The 18077-nt window shown below is 41.9% G+C and overlaps 1 protein-coding gene and 1 non-coding gene across 2 annotated transcripts; both read right to left on the bottom strand.

The window, feature by feature from the left end:
• Window positions 1–6420: 6420 nt before the first annotated feature.
• On the bottom strand, window positions 6421–8048 carry RPS20 (ribosomal protein S20). The gene is made up of 4 exons (XM_065902657.1): window positions 7892–8048; window positions 7610–7709; window positions 7277–7350; window positions 6421–6635 (listed from the first exon to the last, which is right to left on the bottom strand). Exons 1-4 carry the CDS (start codon window positions 7892–7894, stop codon window positions 6453–6455), a joined length of 360 nt encoding a protein of 119 aa, XP_065758729.1. The 5' UTR covers window positions 7895–8048; the 3' UTR covers window positions 6421–6452.
• Window positions 7421–7487, bottom strand: LOC136145320 (small nucleolar RNA U54). Its single transcript, XR_010658763.1, has one exon. It is a non-coding gene; the product is annotated as a small nucleolar RNA U54 (small nucleolar RNA).
• Window positions 8049–18077: the final 10029 nt, after the last annotated feature.

Below are 18077 nucleotides of genomic sequence, written 5' to 3'. Positions count from 1 at the left end.
CAATTCAAAATTCATTCTGTGAGGGCAGCATTATTCCAATACTAAAACCAAACACTACAAGAAAACTACTGATTATATACAAATATCGAATCATTACATGGTACACTAGAAACTAATATAATGCTATATGTCAATTATGGTGGTTTGGTTTAGTCACTAAGTCGTGTCCCACTCTGGGGACCCTGTGGACTGTAGCCCGCCAGGCTCCTGCGTCCATGGAATTTCCCAGACAAGAATACTGGAGTGGGTTCCCTTGCTCTCCTCCAGGGAATCTTTCCCAACCAGAACCCATGCCTCCTACATTTCAGGCAGCCTCCTGCATTGCAGGCAGATTCTTTACTCCTGAGCCACAAGGGAAGCCTTTAATTTTAAAAACTCACACCATTATCTCTGATGAATACACTGAGGCAATCCTCAACAAAATACTAGCAAGCCAAATTCAACAGCACGATAAAAAGATTATACACCATGACCAAGTGGGATTTATTCCTGGAACACAAGGATGCCTCAGCCTTGACTGAAGGTCAGATGATCTTCAGTAAGGGTGCCAATTGGCGCTTTTGAATTGCAGTGCTGAAGAAGCCTCCCGAGAGTCCCTTGAACTGCAAGGAGATCAAGCCAGTCAATCCTAAAGGAAATCAATCCTGAATATTCATTGGAAAGACTGATGCTGAAGCTGAAGCTCCAACAGTTTGGCCACATGATGCAAAGAGCCAACTCATTGGAAAAAAACCCTGAAGCTGGGAAATACTGAGGGCAGGAGAAGGGGATGAGACAGTTGGATGGCATCACCAACTAAATGGAAAAGAGTCTGAGCAAACTCTGGGAGATAGGGAAGGACAGGGAAACCCTATGGACAGGAGTTGCAGCAGTCCACAGGGTTGAAAAGATTCAGACACAATTTAGGTGCCGAACAACAAAGGTGCCAAGACGAAGCAACTGGGGAAAAGAAAAGTCTCTTCCAACCAGTGGTGTTGGGAGAAATACAGATATCTACTGCAAAAGAATGAAGCCATCAACAAAAATCACCTTATACCATATACAAAAGTTGACTCAAAATGAATTGACATGAAGAGGCAACCTACAGAATGGGAGAATTTGCAAATCACATATCAGATAATCAGTTAATATCAGAATACACAGAGAGAAATATGTTTAGTATTTGTCTCACATGTATTTTTTAAAGAGATAAATTTTATATGGCTAAAGAGAAGATATTGAATAGATTAAAATCACATACACTTGTATTTACAAGAAAAGTTCTGAAGATTTCAATATTAACAATACCTTTTGGGGTGGGGGGGTTCTATGTAAAGAAAAAAAAAGCACTTTATAGAACAAAACATACAGAAAGATCAAGTTCTCTTGTTCTAGAAATCTAATTTGCTATGAAAGTGAAAGGTAGTATACCTAGAATGAGAATAGTTCTTCTTAGTTGCTAAACTTCGGCTTTGTCACGTTCTGCTTTGGAGTTGGACCTGTGTGCCCACTAGTTTGGTGAAGGAAGAAGCAGTTAGGAAAGCCATGTCCTGGGCTCAAATCCCCTGTAAGTAATCTCGCCATGGGAGAAATCTATGCACTTCGCAAACCAGTCTTGATTTTGTTAGAAAATGTCTCCCACAGAGACAAAGGAACACCTAGTATGACCCTGAGATAGACACAAGTACCTTCATTTTGCACATGAAAATTGAGGCTCTAAGAAGTATATTAAGCCTGCATATCCGGTAATTAAGTTTGGAACATATTTGACAACACAGCCCAGAATTTCTCCTCTCTTGCCCATTTACCTTACATCCCAGATCCTGAACCTATTTAATACATACTTTAGGAGCATCAGGTGAAAAAATCTGACCTAGCAATTGCACAGCTGTTGTCTCCGGTTTAGCTGCATATTTAAAACAAAGTAGCTGTGAATCTAATGGGAATGTGGTTAGGACTGGAGAGCCTCCCATTTTCAACCTGCCTCTGCCTCGGGCTTAATTTGTGGCTCATATGGTAAATAATCTGTTTACAATGGAGGAGACCCAAGTTTGATCCCTGGGTGGGAAAGATCCCCTGGAGAAAGGGAATGGCTACCCTAGTATTCTTGCCTGGAGAATTCCATGCACAGAGAAGCCTGGCAGGCTGCAGTCCATGATATCCCAAAGAACTGGACATGACTGAAGGACTAACACTCTGCCTCCCTAATCCACACAAGCTGGCCTACAACCCAGACTCATTGATATCGATACCACTATGTAAACTACCATTATTTTGTTACTAATATTTGAAGGCCCAGTAGGGATTTTACTTTTAAGTAGCTATTTTTGAATGCTTCAGAGTGTACTAAAATGTAGAGACATCACTTTGCCAACAAAGGTCTGTATAGTCAAAGCTATGGTTTTTCCAGTAGTCCTGTACAGATGTGCGAGTTGGACCATAAAGAAAGCTGAGCATCGAAGAATTGATGCTTTTGAACTGTGGTGTTGAAGACTCTTGAGAGTACCTTGGACAGCAAGGAGATCAAACCAGTCTATCCTAAAGGAAATCAGTTCTGAATATTCACTGGAGGGACTGATGCTAAAGCTGAAGCTCCAATACTTTGGCCACCTGATGTGAAGAACTGACTCATTGGAAATAAGACCCTGATGCTGGGAAAGATTGAAGGTGGGAGAAGGGGACGACAGAGGATGAGATGGTTGGATGGCATCAGCGACTTAATGGACATGAGTTTGAGCAAGCTCTGGGAGTTGGTGATGGACAGGGAAGCCTGGTGTGCTGTAGTCCATGGGGTTGCAGAGTTGGACAGGACAGAGTAACTTAACAACAACTGCATATTTTTATGTATTTTCCCATTTGTCCTCTGAGGTAGTGGGCGATGTTTATTAAGCTTTAGTTCATTCATGTTAAGTGAGTTACTGAAGGTCTCAGAATTTCTCTTTATTTTTAGGGGGAAAATGTTAATGTTTCCTTTGGGGAAGAAGGAAAAAAATCTTACCTGGAAGAGTTTACATTTAAAGTCGTTCAGTCGTGTCCGACTCTTTGTGACCCCATGAACTATACAGTCCATGAAATTCTCCAGGCCAGAACACTGGAGTGGGTAACCTTTCCCCTCTTGCAGATGAGAATTAATGACCAAAGAGCTTAAGCAAGCATGTTTCAGTTCAGTTCAGTTGCTTAGTCGTGTCCAACTCTTTGTGACCCCATGAATTGCAGCATGCCAGGCCTCCCTATCCATCACCAACTTCCAGAGTTTACTCAAACTCATGTCCATCAAGTCGCTGATGCCATCCAGTCATCTCATCCTCTGTCGTCCCCTTCTCCTCCTGCCCTCAATCTTTCCCAGCATCAGGGTCTTTTCCAATGAGTCAGCTCTTCACATCAGGTGGCCAAAGTATTGGAATTTCAGCTTCAGCATCAGTCTTTCCAATGAACACCCAGGACTGATCTCCTTTAGAATGGACTAGTTGGATCTCCTTGCAGTCCAAGGGACTCTCAAGTCTTCTCCAACACCACAGGTCAAAAGCATCAATTTTTCAGCGCTCAGCTTTCTTCACAGTCCAACTCTCACATCCACACATGACCACTGGAAAAACCATAGCCTTGACTAGATGGACCTTTGTTGGCAAAGTAATGTCTCTGCTTTTTAATATGCTATCTAGGTTGGTCATGACTTTCAAGGAATAAGCGTCTTCTCACAGCTGCAATCACCATCTGCAGTGATTTTGGAGCCCCCAAAAATAAAGTCTGACACTGTTTCCCCATCTATTTGCCATGAAGTGATGGGACCAGATGCCATGATTAGTTTTCTGAATGTTGAGCTTTAAGCCAGCTTTTTCACTCTCCTCTTTCACTTTCACTAACAGGCTTTTTAGTTCCTCTTCACTTTCTGCCATCAGGGTGTCATCTGCATATCTGAGGTTATTGATATTTCTACCGGCAATCTTGATTGCAGCTCGTGCTTCTTCCAGCCCAGCCATTTCTCATGATGTACTCTGCATATAAGTTAAATAAGCAGGGTGACAATATACAGCCTTGACATACTCCTTTTCCTATTTGGAACCAGTCTGTTGTTCCATGTCCAGTCCTAACTGTTGTTTCCTGACCTGCATATAGGTTTCTCAAGAGGCAGGTCAGATGGTCTGGTATTCCCATCTCTTTCAAAATTTTCCAGTTTATTGTGATCCACACAGTCAAAGGCTTTGGCATAGTCAATAAAGAAGAAATAGATGTCTTTCTGAATTCTCTTGCTTTTTCGATGATCCAGCAGATGTTGGCAATTTGATCTCTGGTTCCTCTGCCTTTTCTAAAACCGGCTTGAACATCTGGAAGCTCACGGTTCGCCTATTGCAGAAGCCTGGCTTGAATAATTTTGAGCATTACTTTACTAGCATGTGAGATGAGTGCAATTGTGTGGTAGTTTGAGCATTCGCCTAACCAACCAGCTGTGGAACTTAAGACTAAAAAGCCAGTTAGTTCATCACTGCAATCTCCCCTGTACTATATTAGCTACATTTAGTCAGGATAGGGAAGCCTGGTGTGCTGCAGTCCATGGGGTCTGTCCCACAAAACTTAGTGACTTAACAAAGGAACTGAAGATAATAGCAGTTCCTGAATTTTAAGTGCCAGGTTTTAGCTATATTTCAGGCCCTATGTATTATTGCTTATGGCTTAAATGCAATTATCCTTTTGTGATGACAACTGCTAAACCATCAGTCACCCTGGCATGTGTTGGTTAAATTTCAGAACTGTATGCAAGTTGTATCTTTTGATTTATGAAGGCACATTTTGCTTAACAACCTACTCTTTAGCCATTAATGATCTTAACTGCCACTGTAGTTTTAGAACTTCCTAGTGCAGAGAATGCTGAAAATTGGGCTAGAGGGCAAGTCAGTAGCTCACTGCCAGGCTGATTTCCTACCAACTTCAGTTTAACACCAGCTTCTCTAGGAAAGGTTAGATCACTGCTGGCCTCAGGAATAGAACTATAAGATTCTTTTTATGCAATGAAATTTTGTTTTCCCAAGCTAGTTAGTTTAAAAGTTGATCTGGTGCACAATGTTGTTATAAATGGGTTAGCATAAGTTACCTTAGCATCTTTGCTAAACCTTAGCATTAACACCTCTCCAGGTTCTACTCCACTAAAATCCCTTTTCAAAATCTGGTGTTTTGGAGACCTGCTAGAAGGAAAAAAAACAGAATCAAAAGCACTTGAATGTTGCAGAAGTGTTTAGGGATGAGAATTCCAGTATCAGAATGATTGTGCGGCATGTGTTGGACATGGGTTGAAAACGGGCTGAAAACAAGGTGGGGGGCTTGTCAACTTACAGTTATGAGGTTTTGGCATCTGGCACATAATTGGATACACAGAGAAACCTGAACAGTTTAAACATACATGCTAACTGAAGTCACTGGACAAGGTAATCCAAAGTGGACTGGGCTCCTGGGAGGAAAGGCAGGAATTTCATTATTGCAATCCTAAGAATGGCAAATTTTATTATTTGTAAAATGCCTATACACCAGTCATATACTTTTGTAGAACAGACATACATTTGTTTAGGATAGCCACTCAATTATAAACAGCAAAGACTTCAACCCTTCAATGGGACATCAAGATGGATCCTCAACCCAGGGGCACACTAAGATTCAGCTGTGCTATTAAGGCTCAGAACATTATCCAAATTAAAACTCAAAAACCAATTTCTATGTCTACACAATGGGAATACAATGTATAAGCAGGGTCCTGGAGCTAGGCAGTGTTATCCAGTATCATGCCAATGGAGGTTTGGATAAATGGAATCCAACCTAAGATGTGTTTTTCAGCCCTAAACATATAAATGCTTAACTTTGCTTCATACTGAATGACCTATATATATTAACTGAAGTGATTCCAAGGAGTATATATAAAACATATATCTATAAATACAACCTAAATCTAAGTACTAGGATTGTTTTATATTTTATTGTATATTTTCTCAACTAAAATATAATTAAGGCACCAGTATCTATAAAAGTTTCCACAACTTACTGAAATTTGCCAAGTTTAAAAGGAGTTATGGCAAATGGGCAGAGTCAGGGCTAGATATTAAGATCTAGCTTGAGTTCCGTGCCTTTTTATCACACTAGGTTTCTAACCACAGCTGGTCACACTAGAATCATCCCAGGCACCCCTGACAGTTTCAAAGTTAAACCCACACACATGTTCAAAAATCCCAATATTCATCAACAGCAAGATCTCATGTGGCAGTTAACACAATTCTGTTTTCAAATGCTGTCATGTGTAAACTAGCTTATTGGCGCCTGGAAAACAATGGAAACAGGGTCAACCACCACAGGCTATCCGTGTAATCCTGATTATTCTACTTAAAAAGCAGAATCAATTCCATAACACAACTCTATTCCTAAGACTTGTCAGTATTATGAATAAAAGTCAACAAGATATAACTGATTATCGATTTATTAAAAAGATTGATTTAGGCATCGGCAATAGTGACTTCCACCTCGACTCCTGGCTCAATACTGATCGAAGTGATCTGCTTGACAATTTCAGAAGGGCTGTGCAGGTCAATGAGTCGCTTGTGGATCCTCATTTGGAACCGATCCCAAGTCTTAGAACCTTCACCACAAGGAGTTTTCCTTGTAGTTATTCTCAGAGTCTGCAACAAGAAAAAATGGAAACCAAGCATTTATGGTCTGTTGTGCTTCCCTAGGACACTTATACGATCATTACAGGTTCCATTTGAAAACTTCCCAGGGTCTCAGCCCGCTTTATGTAAATATTTTCCAGATATAGACAATTTTTAATAGCAATTCTATTTTCCCTCGGTCACATCAGGACCCTTGGTACTGTGACAAAGGCACACAAAACACCAGCAGCAAAAACCTTCAACCGTTTTACCTCCAGAAAATACATATTTAACACAAGCCAGATTTTATCAGCATTTGACTCGGTGTTTATTGTTAGCATCGGTATATAAAAGTCTTTTAGCAGCCAAATCCCTCACCCTAAAAAGCAAAAATGCATTCTGATACCCAAATGCACATCAGAATTATCTTCGAATTTTTTGAAAAATACAAATGCCCAGGTATCGCTTTTTTCGGCCAAATCTCCAGATGTTTTTAACGAGCAGCCATGTTTAAAAGCAACTGGACTGTAACAACCGTTTACTTTTACCAAGTTTGTTTCAGTTTTCTATTTCATATTCAGTGCTCCCATTTCACTAAGTTTATGTCTTCTAATTTCTCCATCTTCCCTCCAACTACCATTTTTCACCTCCTGCCCCCGACACACTCTCACCTTGGTAGGCATCCGAACTGGTCCTTTCACTTTGAGATTCTTTTCCTTCGCACCTCTGATCAAGTCAGCACACACTGCAGGGAAGTAAAAGCATCCATCAGTTGGTTCCCTTATGGCACAAGAGCCGGCTCAAAGTCGAAACGCCGCGGGCTCAGAATAGCGTATAAAACGATCACCGTAAGTCAACACAGCAATTCTCTCCTCACCGCCAACACGGCACACACCGAGTGTGGACCACTCTTAACTCTGTTTTTGGAAAGAGGACGCTGCCCCCCGAGAGCCTACCCTGCGCCCAAGAACAAGACCCGAGACCCCTAAATTCGCCGCACTGACCCTTCTCCAGAGACTTCACGTTGCGGCTGGTGAGGGTGATCCTAATCCGGTGAATGGCCACCTCTGGCTCCACGGGAGTCTTGCCGGTGTCTTTAAAGGCCTGGTATCACACATGTGGGAATAAAGAACGCTTAAGAAGCCTGTCAAGTCCGGGGACCAGCGCGCTAGGAGCCTTCAGTTCTTGGTGGCATCTCACAAGCCCATTCCCTGGACAAGTGAGTCCCGTTCCCTCCCTCTAGCCCAGCGTTGCTCCAGGACGCGACCCGGACGCCCCATACTCACCATGGCTGCGGTGCGGCTTCCTGACCGACTTGTTCCTCGGCGAGAGCGAACAGCGGTGAGTCAGGAACAAGAGCGGGCAGCACCGAGCTCCGCTGCAGCGGCGACCGCGTCTTCCTCAAAGAGGAAGGCGTAAGGCCTGCGGGGTGCTTATATAGCCGCGCTCGCGTTTGCATCCGGGTCCCGCACGCCTCTCCGCGCTGCCCCGGAAGAGGAATCGTCCGGCGGGCTCTAAGGCGGCTGCGCGAGCCGGGGATGGGGCTCCCCTGAAGGGGCAGGCTAGGCGTGGCTGCGCGCGCCCCCTGTCGGCCAGGCGGAGTCTGAGCACCGGGAAGTGCAGTCCCGGCGGCTTGGTTCTCTGGGGCACCTGGCGGAGGTGATGGGGAGATTACGACCAGACCTAAAACCCCACAAACTACCCCGCTTGGTGCGCCGACCGCCGGCCCCCGTGCTTGTGGCTTCTACCCTGCAAAGTCCACTGCCCGTAGAAACCGAATCACTCGTGCTCTGTGAAGCGATAGCTTTTCTGACCACAACTCACGTGGATATCAGGAAAAATGACTGGTTATGTTATTTTTTTTAAGTAGCAGTTATTTTTCATAGCCTGGAACATCCTTTCGTGGTATTTCATCCTCTAGCTTCCCAGGCCAGCAGAAGCATCTGCAGTCTGTTTCTAGAAAGTACGTGAGCGAAGTTTTTCCCTCTGGACCTAAGGGCAAACGCTCACCGCGCTGCCCGCTTATCTGGGGGCGTGTCGTGCATCCGAGGCCCCCGCCTGGACACCCAGGCCCTCCACCCGATTCAATTAAAAAACGTGTTATCTCCTCTGTCGGGATAAAGTGAGGCTGGCCGAGATCCCTGAGGACCTCCCCAATACTGAGCGTCTGTCTGTTCATAGTCAGATATGGGACAGAGTACAGTGGACACCCCGAGAGTGGTCGGCTGACCTGGTAGTCAGGACACACATGCTTACAGATGACGGAGTGGTTACGTAGGACGAAATGGGTGAGTTGGGTTTTGATACAGGGCAGAAGTGAGGGTCAATAACTTCCTATTATTTTGCAGGTGAACCTGAGTGCGTAAGAATGATTCGCTCTGACTCAAATCTGATCCTTTCAGTTAGGGGCCTTTCTTGAGCCTTTCTCTTCTGTTCCTTGGAGGGAAATTATACCTGAAACAGATCGAATAATATCATTGACTTTTACCTGGATCGTCGGGCACAGCTAATACCTGGCTATCTTTGACTCACAAAGAATATGTTCTAGATTTTGCTTCCATTTAACAAGCAATTTCAGTGTTAAAATTTGGATATTTTTCAGTTCGGTTATTTTAAAATGTCATCCGTTGGCTGTAAATACTTTATTAGTAGAATTTGCAGCAGAAAATCCAAAAACCTGCTTTCTTGTTTTACTGGTAGTAACCTAAATGAGACTTCATAACTTCGGGCTTTCATGTCTTGGCATGGCTCTTGCTCAGTCACTCAGTCATGTCTGACTCTTTGTGACCTTGTGATCCGGAGCCCACCAAGTTCCTCTGTCCCTGGGATTCTCCAGGCGAGCATACTGGAATTCTCCAGGATTGCTATTTCCTTCTCCAGGGGATCTTCCCAACCCAGGGATTGAACCAAAGTCTCCTGCATCTTCTGCATTGGCAGATGTGTTCTTTACCACTAGCACCACCTGGGCATGGCTAACAGCCATAAATAGACAAAAATACAATTACCTAAACTCCCCCGGTAGTGATCAACCACAACTGCATTAGTACTGAGTATGCATCTTCAGAGAAAGCTTACAGCAGCATTCAGGTTTTACTGGTGCTCAAAAGGGACATGAGTTTGCACAAACTCTGGGAGATGGTGAAGGACAGGGAAGCCTGGCGTGCTGCAGTCCATGGGGTCGCAAAGAGTTGGACATGACAAGAGAGATTGAACAAACACATGCTCAAAAGACAGCTAGAAATTCAGTGGTGGAGTGCTTGAGAAGTACATTTGTGATTGTGGTACATCTATTCTTAGACTTCCTGACTATAGAAAAAGAATTTCAGTATAGGAAAAGGCAAAATATGGCCCAGCATTTATGGGAAAAATTATTTGATGTGACTGGTACTAAGGAAACAGCTGGTTGAGATATTAAATGAATGCAGTGAAAAATATCAATGTTTTGAAGTATAAGGTTTAGTTTCAAAGATTTTGTTGTATTTTTCTCTCAAAAGTTATCAACTGCTGCGGTACCCAAATTTGTATTAAAATTGTAATATTCTAATATTAGTAAGATGTTCATTGAGGAAAAAGTAAAGATTAATGATAAGCACAAAGAATAAAATACAGAATGCCACGTTCAGAGATAGACCACCTATTTACACCCTCAGCTGTGTATATAGCCCTTTAAAATGTGGGCTCGAAATGACAACCCACTCTTGCCTGAAAAATTCCATGGACTGAGGAGCCTGGTAGGCTACAGTCCATGGGGTCGCAAAGAGTCGGACACGACTGAGTGAATTCACTTCACTTCACTGCATATACAGTTCAGTAAGCTTTATCCACAGAATATTTTGCCACAATAATTATACTTCTGCAACATTCCTTTTAACAACTGTCTTGTGTGGGTGAGTCATTCGTCATTTATACAGCTAGTCCTCTGTTTTGGACACTTAAGGTGTTTTCACTGCTTCACTCTTAGAAAAACAGTACACGAGGCACATGCTTCTAGTCCAGGGTGTCTCAATCCCAGCACAGTTGACATTTGGGGCCACCTGAATCTCTGTTGAGGGGGGCTGTCCTGTGTGTTGTAGGATGTCTAGGGTTATCCTGGCCTCTGCTCACTGGATGCCTGTCCCAGCCCCTCCCCTCCAGTTGTGACAAACATGTCCCTAGATACCGTCAAATGTCCCCCATGGGACAAAACCGCCCCAAAATGAGAACCACTGCTGTAGACAGATTTTTTTAGCTCAGGCTTAATATCTTAGATCAATGACTAGGTATATTTATTTTTTGATGGCTTCATCAAAGAAAAACATATTTTAAATACTTTGGCATTAAGTAAATTGCCCTCTGGGAAGATTATATCCCAGTAGATACTTCTTCAGGCAGTGTGACAATGATTTTTGTGTGAAGAATAGAATTAAATTTTTGTCTCAAGTGTAAAAATATTCTTTAAAAATTTTCTATTGCAGAACAGTTAATTTAGAATGTGGTGTTAATTTCTGCTGTATAGCAAAGTGATTCAGTTGTATACATATATATTCTTTTTCATATTCTTTTCCATTATGGTTTATCCCAGGATATTGATTGAAATTCCCTGTGCTATATAACGGGACCTCATTGTTTATTCATCTACATATCATAGTTTGCTAATCCCAAACTCCCAGTACATCCCTCCCCACCCCCCTTCTCCCTTGGCAACCAAATCTGTTAAAAAGTATTCTTAAGACCGTTTCAAAGTCTGTGTTTTCAATATGACATCCATAGCTTTCTTGCACTAATTTTTGCAGTTCTTTGGAAACTGTCTTGTAAAGCCTTTTCCTGCAGGTATTCGTGTGGTTTTGTGGACAGCCATCTGCTGGTCTTTCGCTGCAATGACAGTGTCATCAAACTACCTCCAAAAGGAAGTTAACAACAGTTCAAAACAACTCAGTTTATGGTGCCCATGTGTACGTGTGGAAAGAAAATAATAAAAATAGATTGTCGAATGTGGATGACTCTGCTTAGACACTATTTTATTTAATTTTTGATCTAAATTGCAGTGAAAACTCCTCACTCTGAAATTTCAGAATAGAAACCAGAGAGAGAAAGAATAAAAACTTGGTCTCGTGTCCACCTATGTTGTGTGGAAACGAGGCTCCCACTTTCCTAGGATTACAGGTGGGGATCAGAGCACCTAATGTGTACTGTCACCTACATGATAGTAGCCAACACTGTTGGAAATGGACTACCTGTGCGAATATCCATTTGTTTGATCCTCATGTCAACCTTGGATTCATATTCTATGTATATGAGAAAGCTGAGCTTAGGTGACCTGCCCAAGGTCACAGGAAAAGCCATTGCCTGGACCCACGCTGTCTAGTTTGAACTCAGAGGCTGCGTCTTGGCCACTACCCTGTACTATTTCTCTTTGTGCGTGTGTGCCAAGTAGCTTCAGTCGTGTTCAGCTCTGTGCGACCACCTGTAGCCCACCAGGCTCCTCTGTCCGTGGGATTTCCCAGGCAAGAATACTGGAGTGGGTTGCCTTGCTCTCCTCCAGCGGATCTTCCCGACCCAGGGATCAAACCTGCGTTATGTGTAACCTGCATTGGCAGGCACCTGGGAAGCCCTGTTTCTCAGTGTACGTTAGTCTAATCTTCATCACTAGTAGCATTAGAATGTCTGAGAGGTTAAAATCCTCTTATGTTAAAGAAAATGACATAGAAGGGTTTTATAGATTTCACTCTAGTTGAGGTCAGAAATTTCACTGAGCTACTCATATGTGTCCATTTTAAGATCGGTTCAGTTCAGTCACTCAGTTGTGACCGACTCTTTGCGACCCCATGGACTGCAGCACACCAGGCTTCTCTGTCCATCACCAACTCCTGGAGCTTGCTCAAACTCATGTCCATCGAGTTGGTGATCCTTGGTGATGCCATCCAACCATCTCATCCTTTGTCGTCCCTTTCTCCTCCTGCCTTCAATCTTTCCCAGCATCAGGGTTTTTCCAGTGAGTCAGTTCTTCACATCAGGTGGCCTGGTATTGCAACTTCAGCTTCAGCATCAGTCCTTCCAATGAATATTCAGGACTGATTTCCTTGAGGCTTGACTGATTTGATCTCCTTGTAGAGATTCATTTTAAGGTAGACTCTACATTTAAAACATTTTTGTATTGGAGTAGAATTGATTTACAATGTTAGCTTCCACTGTATAGCAAAGTGAATAAATTATACATTTACATATATCTGCTCTCTCAGGTCCTTTCCCCACGTAGGTCATCACAGACTATTGGGTGGAGTTCTCTGTCCTAGTTCTCTGACCTAGTTCACTAGGTCCTCATTAGTTCTGTAGCTTACATATAGTAGTGTGTCTGCGTCACAACCTAATTCATCCCTCCCCCCTACTTTATTTTCTACATCTGTGAGTCTATTGCTGTTTTGTAAATAGGTTCATTTGTACCTTTTTTAAGATTACAATATAAGAAATATTATATAATAAGTGTCTTTGTCTGACTGACTTCACTCAGTATGACACTCTCTAGGTCTGTCCATGTTGCTGCAAATGGCATTATTTCATTCCTTTTTTATGGCTGAGTGATACTCCATTGTATGATGTACCACATCTTTTTTACCCAAGAATCTTCATTTTTTTAAAAACTCTTTCAAGTTTTAGTTTTAAATTCTGTAGAAGTCACAGTCAATTAATTCTATTTGCTCATTAACATTGGTCCGCAGAGTGAGCAGTGGAAAAGAACCAAGGACGCAGGAAGGTCTTCTCACTGACTATGATACATGTGCAGCTTGCTTCGGGGTTGGTAATTTTCAGTCTTATTAAACTGCTGAGCTCAGGGAATTCTCTGTAGGGGTAGGGCTGAATGCCTGGCCTTCTGGGCCTCAGTACGCCCTCCTGCCTTTAATCCTCCTGTTCTAGACCTGCAGGCCTAGAAATGCTACTGTCCCTTGTTTCAACCTGAAGAATTACTCAGCACAGAGTTGTAACCACTGAACTGCCGGGGAAGTCCCAGTAATATTTTCGTAAAGATTAGTTACTTGTTTTAACCTAAAGAATTTCTAGCTTTCACAGGTAGCCTGCAGAGGATTTCCATAGCCACACCTTGTGATTCCGATGTCCTGATCTAATCTGGGCCCCCCTCCACTGGGCCTGCAGAGTCTCTGCCACTGGACCACCAGGGAAGTCCCCACAATTTTTAGAAAAGATTTCTACAGCTTGCTTTCCTTTGTGAGAAGATTGGAGCCCCTGGCTCTCACCACGGGTGAATTCTGCCCCGTCGCTCCTGTATGGGGACGCCCTCTGATGAGACCCCCATGCTCGCCCTCCCACCTGCAATTCCTGTCCCTGTGATCATGCCCTCCTCTTCAGGAAAAGTGCTGGGCTCTTACCTCCACGAATAGATTAACTAAGATGCTGATCCCTGGCCTGCTGGCCCCCAGTCGCTAGTTTTGGTGGCGCAGCTCTCCCCACGGGAGACACTGGATGGAGAGGCACGTGTGCAGGAATGAAGGCATCTGTGGCCAGCAAGGAACTGAGGCTCCTGGTGCAACAGCCCTAAAGCACTGAGATGCTGCCAGATACTCTGGGTGTTGGGAGCCATCTTCCCCCTGCAGGAGCCTACAGCTTGAGTGCAGCCTTCACAAGGGACCCTGAGCGGGGTCTCTCCTGAGCCTGCCTGGATTCCCGATCCGCAGGAAGTGAGATCATAACCGTGTGCTATTTTCATCTGCCCACTGTGTGGCAGTTTTACTGTTCAGCAACAGATAACTGCAACATTGCAAATATACAGATTTATTCATTGCTATAATTTTAAATCTGTTACCATTTTTGAATAAGTAAATGTTTTTAAATTTCCCAATTTTTAGTCTCTATTATAACAAATACCAGGCTTCCCTGATAGCTCAGTTGGTGAAGAATCCACCTGCGATGCAGGAGTCCCCGGGTTGATTCCTGGGTCGGGAAGATCTGCTGGAGAAGGGATATGGTACCCATTCCAATATTCTTGGGCTTCCCTTGTGGCTCAGCTGATAAAGAATCTGCCTGCAATGCAGGAGACCTGTTTGATCCCTGGGTTAGGAAGATTCCTGGAGAAGGGAAAGGCTACCCACTCCAGTATTCTGGCCTGGAGAATTCTATGGACTGTATAGTTCATGGGGTCGCAAAGAGTTGGACATGACTGAGTGACTTTCACTTTCACTTTTCATAGCCAGTATCTGTAGATATAAGCCACATAAACAAAAGCTCTTGGGGATCCGCAATAATTTTTAAACATATAAAGAGTTCCTAAGACCAAAAAGTCTGAGAGTCACTGTTCTAGAACATTTAAATTGCCAAAACTGACTCCAGAAAAGAGAGACTGAGACAAATCAACTACCATAGAAAGAAAGTATATAGTTAAAAAGTTAAAGTTTATAGTTACCTCTCAAAAAAGCATCCATTCTACCAAATCTTTAGGGCACCCATTACCACACTACTCTGTAAACTTCTAGGGCATGCAAGAAAAACTTTCAGAGTTGCTTCTTTGGCACCACATATTTTTATGAAAAATAAGGATATTTTCCATAACAAAAAAAGTTTAGTGAGAAGAGTGGCACTGTTTTTACATTTTTGCAAATCTCTTTAATGTCTGGTGTAATAGAGGAAGAAATATCATATCTGTTTTCTGCATCCAGTCTGTCATAATACTCTGTTTTTGTAGAGGCACAGATATGTAGCTGGTAAAAGGAGGATAACTTTAATTATCTTTTCAGATATTCATGGATAGTCTTTGATATACCAAAGCTGGGTGAGTGGTAGTTTCTTCCTTTTTTAAAAGTTTTATTTTAGTTTTTTGATTCATTGATTTCTGCTTTTATCTCAATTTTTATTGCAGTCCCTCAGTTGTTGTTTTTTTTTTTAATTTTTATTTTTTGGTCACACCTCTTGCATGTGGGACCTTCGTTCCCTGACCAGGGATTGATCCCGCAGCCCCTGCATTAGAAGACCAGAGTCCTAACCACTGGACTGCCAGGGAAGTCCCAGTAATATTTTTTTAAAGATTAGTTACAGTCGGAATCTGAAACCGTATCCCTGACCTTTTTGTACTCTCTTATGTTAAAAAAGCATCAGTCTCTAGTACCTTGCTGGAGAAGGAAATGGCAGCCCACTCCAGTATTCTTGCCTGGAGAATTCCATGGACCGAGGAGCCTGGCGGGCTACGGTCCATGGGGTGGCCAAGAGTCGGACACAACTGAGCAACTAACACACACACACACTAGTACCTTGAATGGATCTTTTACGTTTACTCATGCATAATTTTGCAACATTGTGCATTGGTCCTTTGGAAAATATTGATTCACTGGCTTATGCAGCTCTTCTAAATGTTTGATTATATAATATTAAAATGTCACATCTGTTAACATCACTACAGTAAAGTTGTTATGTATTGGGATGCTGTGATTCAAGTTCATGGTAGCAGCTACAAGTTTTCCATAGTTCGAATTTTTGCTTGAAGCCCAGATTTTTATTATTGATAACTGACTACTGATTGTTTTCCTTGTTGATGGGCTCACTTCATTCATTCCCCAGGAAATGTCTGCCAAATACTCCAGTCTGAATAACCACAGTTTGTCTTTCAATTCTTTTTGTATATATTAGAAGTGGGACTGCTGGATCACATGGTAGTTCCTTTTTGCATTTCTTTTAGGAACTTCAATACTGTTTCAATGCTCAATAGAGGGGACTTCTCTGGTGGTCCAGTAGTTAAGAATCTGCCTTGCAATTCAGGGGACACAAGTTTGATCCCTGGTCGGGGAACTAAGATCCCACATGCTGTGGGGCAGCTAAGCCCATGCATAACAGCTAAAGAGTCTGCACCTCAGTGAAGATCCTGAGTGTCCTGAGTGCTGCAACTAAGACCTGAAGCAGCCAAATAAATAAATAAATATTAAAAAGAATACTCAATAGAGACTGCTGCACAGTTTTACAGTCCAACCCATAGTGCCCAAGCATTTCAATTTCTCCACATCCTCAACACTTGATATTTTGGGATATTTTGCCAGGAGTCATCCAAATGGATGTTAGGCGATACCTTGTTTTGGTTTTGATTTGCATTTCTGTGACGATTAGTGATAATGAGCATCTTTTCATATGCTTTGTATATCTCCTCTGGGGGTGTCTAAATTCCTTTGCCCATTTGAAACTCAAGTTATGTGATTTTAGTTGTTGAATTGTAGGAGTTTGTCATATATCCTGAATGTAACCCATTATCAGATACACAACTTGCAAATACTTCCTTCCATCCCCTAGGTTGCCTTTTCACTTTGCTTCCTTTCATGTGCACGTTTTGAAGTTTGGTGTAGTCCCATTTGTTCATTTTTGCTTTTGTTGCCTATGCCTTTAGTGTCATATCCAAGAAATTATTGCCAAGTCCAGTATCGTGAAGGTTTCCTCCTATCTTTTCTTCTATGAATTTTATAGTTTTAGGGTTTATTTTTAGATTTTAATCCACTTTGACTTAATTTTTGCTATAGTATAAGGGTCCCATGTCATTCTTTTGCATGAGGATATCTAGTTCCCAGAACCATTTGGTTAAGAGACAGTCCTTTCCCAACCACGTGGTCTCAGCACCCTTATCAAAAATCATTTGACAATGTAAGTGAGGGCTTATTTCTGGGCTCTTTTATTGTATTCCATTGGTCGACTTCTCTGTCTTTATGCTAGTACCATGCTCTTTGGCTTACTGGGTCTTTGTAATGTTTTGAAACAGGAAGTGTGAGGCTTTCAAATTTGTTCTTCTTCAAAATTGTTTCAGTTATCAGAGATCCCTTGAAATGCCCTATGAATTTAAGGATGAATTTTTCTATTTCTGAAAATTTTCCATCAAGGTTTTGATGGAGATTATGTTGAATATGTAGATAGAGTAGTATAGGCATTTTAAACAATATTAAAGTCTTCCAATCCATGAACATGAGATGTCTTTCTATTTATCTGTATCTTCCTTAATTTCTTTCAGCAACGTTTTGTAGTTATTGGGGTATAAGTCTTCTATGTCGTTGGTTAGGTTTATTCCTAAGTATGTATTCTTTTTGATGTATTACAAATGGAGTTGTTCTCTTGATTTTCTTTTCAGATTGTTCATTGTTAATGTATAGAAATGCAAGTGATTTTTGTGACTTTTCATTTTTAAATGTTTATGTTATAAAGAATTTTTAGAAATTTGAGAAGAGTTTTAAAAAAGGAAGAAAAGAAACATTCATAGTTCCCCAGATAACCAACCCCAAACAAACAAAACTTTTCAGTCTTTTTGTCTGTATATTTTATGAAAAATGTGTTGATTTTTAAAAGGTAATAAACTAATACAAAGTTTTAGACTCTTCCTCATTCACTTAATGATGTAGTACAAATATTTTCATATTATCACCACCATCATAACATTTTGAATCAACTGTGTATTGTAATTTATTTAATCATTTTGGATATTTACCTTGTTTTGAATTTTTCTCCAGAATAAATGGCCCT

The sequence above is a fragment of the Muntiacus reevesi genome, chromosome 12, assembly GCF_963930625.1.
Source record: "Muntiacus reevesi chromosome 12, mMunRee1.1, whole genome shotgun sequence".
NCBI classification, from domain to species: Eukaryota; Metazoa; Chordata; class Mammalia; order Artiodactyla; family Cervidae; genus Muntiacus; species Muntiacus reevesi.
The sequence above is the reverse complement of the archived record's forward strand: the minus strand, read 5'-3'. Positions and strand labels throughout refer to the sequence as shown.